The sequence below is a fragment of the Amblyomma mixtum genome, chromosome 1, assembly GCF_055824585.1.
Source record: "Amblyomma mixtum isolate Tamu chromosome 1, ASM5582458v1, whole genome shotgun sequence".
NCBI lineage: Eukaryota > Metazoa > Arthropoda > Arachnida > Ixodida > Ixodidae > Amblyomma > Amblyomma mixtum.
This window is the reverse complement of record NC_143012.1, coordinates 14508193-14516245: the sequence shown is the minus strand read 5'-3', so window position 1 is coordinate 14516245 and position 8053 is coordinate 14508193. Positions and strand designations below refer to the sequence as shown.

Genomic DNA, 8053 nt, shown 5'->3' with positions numbered 1-8053 from the left:
GTCACCGCACCCTTGGTTCTGCATGCTTCTTGAATTTCCCATAAGAAAAGCTTCCAAAAAGCCGGCTTGATTCCTGTGACGTGGAGGTGCGCAAAGCTCCCGGTGGCGCAGTGATGGCGGTGCTTTGGTCATCGGTGAACAATGAACATTGTTCCGGTTCCCTGAAGTTCGATTTAACGAGCTTTTACAGGCATTAGAACAATCAAACCCCTCTGGGTATTTACTGTCAATAAATGCTCTGAAGTTTGTCATCCTTTCTTTTTTTTTCGGCACAACCCTGTTATAACAATTATTGGTTATAACAATGGTATTTCCATGGCACTTGAATATTGTTATAAGTGGGCTTGACTGTATAACATTCGCTATATATTCAACCAGACTTTAAAGGAGTCAGAGTACCTGTTGGCCACTATGGGTTTGTGAATCGGCTTTTCTTGCGGCACGCATAAAATGCGTCCGTTACAGTTTCAGTTCAACCATTGGGAAGACGGAAATAGTAGATGGAAATGAGTCCGCACATTCCATGACCATAGGCAGAGGTAGCCAGTGCCACGGAGACGAATCGCAGATATAGAGATAACATAAAACTTCAGATGCTGCCTTGCTATAGAACAAGAAATACTTCCCACTGCTGGACTCATCTCCCTAACACAAGCACGATGCGCCGGCTGTCACAGACCATCTCTTAACAGCCCATAAACAGTACGTCATCGGTTACGTACAGTCAGGCCGGCCGCTAGTCAGTGGCTGCTGACCCGGAAGACGCGGGTTCGATCCCAGCCGTAGTGGTCGGATTTGGGTTAAATGCTTGAGGTCTGTGTACTGTGCAATGTCAGTGCACGTTGAAGAACCGCAAGTGGTTGAAAATATCTGGAGTCTACCACTATGATGTGCTTCATTACCCGAGTCACCTTTGGACGTTAAACTTCATAAACAAACCGCCAACTACATCGCTGCTCATACTGTTCCCGGCTTTTCTAGCTGCCGAGGCACACACCTTCTCGCTCTGAAAAGCCTCTCAACAGTCTTCATTTACATTCTATCTCCCCGGCTCCAGTTTGGAGTTGTACTGGCTGGCCACAGTCTGTACATCAGCATAGCACGCCTGTACCAATCGCATCTTCTACACTGAGGGTGATTCCTGAAGGATGGTCGTTAAAATAATCTTTCATTTCCAAGACGCGAAATAAGTGTTTCATTGCGTCAGATATGGCCATGCGACGAAGGTGCTTTTATCGCTTGAGTGTGACGAGTGCTGCCTTCTCGACTGTGTCCAGGCACTCATTGAGTAGTACCAGACCGCTGATGATGCTATGGAGCAGTGTCTCGTTTTGCTTATTGATCCCTTCAGCAGGTGCGGAGTCGGTCCTGGATGCGGCGGCCCCGGCGAACCTTTCCAAGCGATCTATACAGCACGTGCGTGGCTGGAGAGGTTGGTTGCTTAGCTGTGTCTTGTTCCTTAGACTCTGCGGACAGTTCGGACTTTCAGCCAAGGTTCCGCTTTGATCTAAGACACTTATCTTGGATTGTTTCCACATGATGGGTGAAGTATAGTGCTTGAACAGAGGCCACAGGTCACCTTGAAGTTGTCTCGACCTTGGACCTTCATGTGCTTGTGCATGCACAGTCGAGGGCAAAAGTCCCTGGACCGTGTGCGTCGTCCTAAAGGAAGCCCAAGAGCTCTGTAATTATCCACTGGCTAGTGTACACTATGTGGTGAAATAGCCACTTACAATCACATAGTGTAAAAATGCAAAAGAGGAGCCGCCACCGGAATCTCGATTTTGACCTGGAATGTACACTATGTGGTGAAATAGCCACTTACAATCACATAGTGTAAAACTGCAAAAGAGGAGCCGCCACCGGAATCTCTAATAAAAGTTCCTACTCTCGAGCAATTGGAGGCCGTGTTGGTCTGCTCAGACCTGGGCGTTAAACCTGGCCATTGAATGGGCTACTCAGGTCGCTGTAAGCTGTGGACTGATAGCCGCCAAGCACGGATCATCTGCATTTTACCTTCTGGCGAAATAAATGTTTTGCAATCCACAAGTGTGGTCTGCAGCTATTGGCTTCAGTTATGGCGCATGCGGGAGACTTCTGTCCCTGACTGTACACCTGATGCCCTCATACCTGCATTGCAGTAGCTGGCTCCACAGCAGGTTACAATCGGTGGTTAGTGTCAAAGTTTTCCATGGATGGTAGCTCTTTCCGTTCAGTGGACACCAAAGGGTAATTAAGCAAACAAGGGAAGGGGAATGAGGGGCTCGTTGTAAATATGACAGAAGCCAACAGCCACAGAAACCAAGGGGCACAGGGGACTTTTGATCAACACCACAAATTAAATAAATAAATTTATAAAAAAGTCCCCTGTGCCCCTTGGTTTCTGTGGCTGTTGGCTTCTGTCATATTTATAACGAGCCCCTCATTCCCCTTCCCTTGCTTGCTTAATTGCTTAGCGAGGGCCTCGGTTCTGGCAGCCTTGATGCCATAGGAAGCATAAGAGGGTTCTCACGCAGCTTCCACCCTCTTCGTTCGATGACGTTCTACGTCACACCTGCGGTAACTAAAGACGTTCCACGTCCACCGCTGATGAACGTGGGTGGCGCTGATGAACACTCTCAAGGTTAGGTTACTTGTAAACATAAATACCCCCGAAAGCAGAAGATTTGACAGCCGTCGCCGTAGCTCAGAGGTAGAGCACTGGACGCGTAATTCGGAGGTCGTGGGTTCGGATCCCACCGGCGGCATGTGGTTTTTTCTTCTGCTTTTCTAATCAATTAGCATTAAGCGATAACATATTCAGTAATATTCTAATTGATCAACACCACAAATTAAATAAAAAATGTCCCCTGTGCCCCTTGGTTTCTGTGGCTGTTGTCACCAAAGGGTAATGACGTTCCTCCTCTCAGTGTGTGTGTGTGTGTGTGTGTGTGTGTGTGTGTGTGTGTGTGTGTGTGTGTGCGCGCGCGCGCGCGTGTGCGTGCGTGCACAGCCAAATAAGGTTTTCTGACACTGTTTTCATCACAGTGTTTACTTTGTGCGCTTGGTCGGATATGAGACCAGGTCAGACGATCACCCACTCCAGCTAAAACCCCCATAATGGCTGTCACCGGTAAGAGTGAAGAAAAAGCTTGCGGAGCTAAGCTTACCGGCTTAGGGTGTTAATCAGCAAAGCTGCTGTAGCTTTTGTTTGGCCATTTAGCCTGGCATTTGATCGTGGAATGTCTGGTCACCCACTGTCTCCCATGGAGACAGTGGGTGACCAGACACTTTTCCACCTGCCAACTGTTGCAGCCACTGAAATTGATAGAATGAAATTCAGGTAAGTTACTTTAAATTATTGCACTAAGTAATTAGTCTTATGGCTGGCGCTGTAATTTTGCTGTAGAATGCAGGGCTAACGGCTAAACCAAAGCTGTAACAGCTTTATTTGTTTGATGCAGATATTCCGGATTGCCAATTCTCCTCGAAAGCATTCACAGTAATGTCAGACAGCATCCACACATGAGATTACACGTGATGTCATGCTTGGATGTCTGGAATGATAAAAAAAAACTAGCAGTAGTGTAACTATGTTATACCGAATGGTCGATCAGTAGCTGTTCTTGTCAGTCTATCACGTGAATATTGTTAAGTGACATGCTATAGATTCTGTTTAAATGTCAGGGCCTGTCAAAGGTCATACCAACGGAATGACTAAGGTCAAATTAGGACTGGACACGGTTTGGCCCAAATCGAAGGAGGTCAAATATTTATGGGGGGGGGGGGGGGGGGGGGCAAATTTGGAGATACCATTGTAGCACATTGAAGTTAACCTGGACATTGATTTTAGGCCAGATCAATGAAGGTCAAATTTTGGGGCTGGGCAAAATTTGGCAGTGGCTGAGTCAGATTTGGAGACTGCCATGGTATCGAGTACAATCAAAATGGCTTGGACATCGATTTTTGACCAAATCGATAAAGGTCAAATTTCAGGGTTAGGCCAAATTTAGGGAGATGGCTGGGTCAAATTTGGAGACTACCATCGTACCGAGCACATTCAAATTAGCCTGGACATCGATTTTAGTCCAAATCGGTGGTGAAATTTCGGGGATTGGGTGGGCCAGATTTGGAGGGTGGGATGGGCAGCATTTTGGAAATGACCCAGGTCTAATTTGGAGGTGCCACTGCACTGGCCGTAGTCAAAGCTTCAAAGTAAGTCTGAAGGGCATTTGATGGTCATACGAACGCACGGACTGAAACTTGAGTTTTGCGTTGAGTAGAGCTGTCACTCTAAAAATTGATAAGAGGAGTTGTAATGTCTGAAATGACTTAACTTTAAAAATATAATCGATTACACGGTAATAAAAATTACCATAAATTTAGTTAATCACAAAGTGAACAAGAAGGGAAACCTGAAGGTGCTTGCTGACATTTTGACAAGAGAACTTGTCTTCACCTTGGCAAAGCGTTCATCATTGGCGGGGTTTAAATAAGGTCATCCCTGTGAGGAGGAAAGCCTGGTGAGGGTGGCTGAGTGGGAATGGTGAATGGGGAGGTTGAGTCTTGTCCAGGCATGATGGCTGCTTAAGTCGATTAACCGGTTGAACTGCAAAGCTGTGAAAAGAAAAAGGCAAGCTCAGTATAAGGAACCCGGGGGCGTGGAGAAATAGCGAGATGGGTATAAAAGGCTGTGCAGGTGGCTTGGTGGGACTGGCTGTGTTTACCTGAAAAGTGCAACGAAATGTGGAGAAAAAAAAATAAAGCAAAAAGAGAAAACATGGCGACGAGTTTAGAGAAAGGAGGGGGGGTGGGGTGGAAAGGAGTGTGAAAGGCTAGCGTTCCTGAGAAATGATGGCAAGAGATGCAGGACACAAGCTAAAGAAAAAATTTCATTGGGGGGTTAAAAGACGGGTCAGGGTGGAAGGGTAGGGCGCTGGTAAGTGCTCTGACCACGTGCAAAACCTGTTTAAAGAATTATGCCAGCGCCAGAATGTACTTGAGAGATTCTAAGTTTCCTCTGGATATGTTAATCCCTGCTGGTTGTAAGGTTTTAATTTTTTGGATTAGGAATGCCTCTGTTTTTTCTGTCCCTTGCAGACTTGAAGCCTATCTGCAAGGTCAGCGTAGCCAGTCTTCAGGTCAACGCAGCCACCTGCCCTAGCTGGACACAGATCATTTCAAGCCCACGCCGCTATCGCTCCACGGCCTCGGATTCCTTTCTGCTAAGCTGGCCTATTTCTTTTCGCAGTTTTTCAGTGAACTGGTTAATCAACTTGAACAGCCATCTCGCCTAGACAACATTCACCCTCCCGTTAACACCGTTCTCACTTCACACCCTCCTCCCCCTCACCAGGCCTTCCTCCTTGGAGGGATGACCCAATTTCAACCCCCCCACCCCCGCCCCCATTGGCAAGCACCTGGAGGTTTGCCCTCCCTTGTTCACCTTGAGATTATCAAGAGCCATCTGACCAACCTCTATCTGCAATGAACATAAATTGGCATTCGAAACCATGTCCCTGTGGACGCCAGTCATGCACGCAACGTAGTCTCGGCTGAGGTGCAAGGGGGGGGGGGGGGGGGTGATGTGTATATGTGTGCTGTTGGCTTAAATTCAAGCTTAATAGTACAATTAGTGCTGTGAATGAGAGACAAGAACGTGGAAGCTGATAATTGTATCAATCTGTGAATGGGAACAAAGAACGATGTCTGTGTCGAGCAAGAGTGCCGAAGGGAGCCGTTAACGCTATTGCTCCTTTTAAAGGCGGAGCTCAAGTGCCCCCTAATTTATGTGTGTTTTCGCGCCAATTACCTTGTCATCCAGTTACTGTGCCAGAGCTCGGTGAGTGAAACAGCATGCTCGCGGGAATCAAGCAGTGACACTAGTGGAAAGGCAAAAGGTCAGATGAGCACTCTGAAGCTGATGTGGGTATGCTTTATTCTCACAATCGTCAAGCTAAAATTCTGCACCCGGCAGAACCGAAGCTAAAAAACTCGAAGGGTAGCAATAAAAGCTTCACTGAAAGTAAAAAGAAAAATTAAAATGCTAAAACAAACACTGTTCATTCTGGCGTGGTTCCTGTTGCGAAACCAATTGCAAACGAGTCGTCCTTGACATAGTCGCGCTCAAATATAGCTCTTCCCATCTTGCTGATGTTCAGCCATCCCGAAACGAAGTTGTCGGCGGTCGAAGAACCAGTGACAGCGCAAGTGAAGAGGGCATCCGCCGGGAAGCAGCTCTTCACATCGGCGCCTTTTCCCGATTTGTCGAAGAGCGTAAACCGGCACGTCCTCCGGAACAGCCCGGGCAGCTGTTTGCCAGAACCATCGTCGTCGCCACGGTAGATCTTCACCGACACGCTCAGTTCCAATAGCGTTATTCCGTCAGTGCAGAGAGTGAGCTGCACCTTTTGACCGGGCGCAATATTGAACGGAGGGCTCTCGACGTAGTTGATGCCATTTCGAAGCTTAGTATAGTGGTTTACCGTCCAGGTGTAATGTGTCTGGAGCTCCTGCTTCATTGGGCGCACGGGACGTGTTGTTCCCGAAGCGATAGCGGGAGGCGGTTCCCTTGGGTAGCTACTGCGCGCTGCCTTGTCGAGGTTTTCCAGCCGCTCGTTGATCTGCTTTATTCCACCAAGGATGCTTCGGAACAGGGCCTCGTTCCACTGCGCAACGTCTTCGGCAGCTGCGGAGGCTGTCCTGTATGCGACGGCCTCAACGATCTCCTGCACCTGCCCGTCCGACATGCGCGTGGCTAGGGGCCCGGGTTGCTTTGCGCAGTGCCCATCCTTCGCCTCGGCGGACTCATCGGCCTGTTCGTCTGAGATGCTGGTCTTGCCCGAACACGCGGCAGCCACTTCGTGTTGCTGCGTCTTGTTCGAGGCCCTGGTCTTCGTGTGAGCCGTTTTAATGTGATGGGCGAGGTCCGACCGTACGAACGTGCACGAACAGAGGCCGCAGCACACCTTGTAGAAGGTGCAGTCTCGGTAGTGGGTCATCATGTGTTCCAGGGCGCCGGTGAACATGCACCCATTGTCCTTGTTCCAGCAGTGCACGGTCAGTCCGGAGAGTAGGTCAGCGTCGGTGAAGGTCGGCGAGGGCGCTTTGCGCGGTCGGAACTTCTTTCCGTCCAGCGGGCACCAAAGGTTTGCGGCGCTCTTTCTCACCGTCTCGAGGAAGCAGGGGCTGCAGTAGACGTGCTTGCAGGTGAGTGTGTAGTGCTCTGATGGCACAACCGAGCACAGAGAACAGGCGGGAACACCGGAGGGTAGCTCGTCGAGGAACTGCGTGAACCGCCCATCGAGGCGGTCGCCGAAACCCTTCAGCAGGTGCTTCTTGGGATCCGTAGCGATGGCCATAGCAGGAGTGCGTGCGGAGTACGGGTCGAGTCAATGTGGCTGTGGGGTGTCGCCCTTTATACTGGCGGAGTATCTTGATTGGAGCCAGAGATAACAGCGAATGCTGAAGGGTGGAAAACGAGAAAAAAAAAAAAGAATGTCATCCAGATATCGAATTCGATATTCGGAGGTATGCTTTCAGCGCTGATAATAGTATGTCATTCCGTTAACTATCACTTGGTTCGTAGTTCCCTGCGTGGCCGTTTATAAGTCAACTGCATGCTTCGTGAATTACGCGTATTTAGGCACATTTCAGACTAGTATAGGTGACTAAGAGGAAACACGTTTTTTTTTCTTTTACCTTATCCGAAGTTAACCGGGAACAGTGTAAAGTAGTGCATGGGACTGGGCTAGCTGGAAATTCATTGTCACGAAAGCTGCGCGGCTGCGGTGCTTGGATTGAGGCGGACACAGTTAGCTAAGACAGAAAAGAACGGTTAAGCGTAATCTACGCATTGAGGCTTCATTCCATCACGGTGTAAAACGGGAACACGTGACATTGGTTTGATGGTAAAAAAAACAACGGAGAATGCATGGAAATACAATACACCGTGCTGACAGCAGAAAAGAACTGAAAAACCGAACACAGATTTAGGAAGCTCAGATGGAATTCCGCAAACGACCACATCCTAAGCGCGCATGCGCGGTGGATTTCATGATTACGGAAGGAAACC

At 48.6% G+C, this 8053-nt stretch overlaps 1 protein-coding gene across 1 annotated transcript; it reads right to left on the bottom strand.

The window, feature by feature from the left end:
• Positions 1-5584: 5584 nt before the first annotated feature.
• On the bottom strand, positions 5585-7352 carry LOC149365522 (uncharacterized). Its single transcript, XM_089543414.1, has one exon. It carries the CDS (start codon positions 7338-7340, stop codon positions 6042-6044), a length of 1299 nt encoding a protein of 432 aa, XP_089399540.1. The 5' UTR covers positions 7341-7352; the 3' UTR covers positions 5585-6041.
• Positions 7353-8053: the final 701 nt, after the last annotated feature.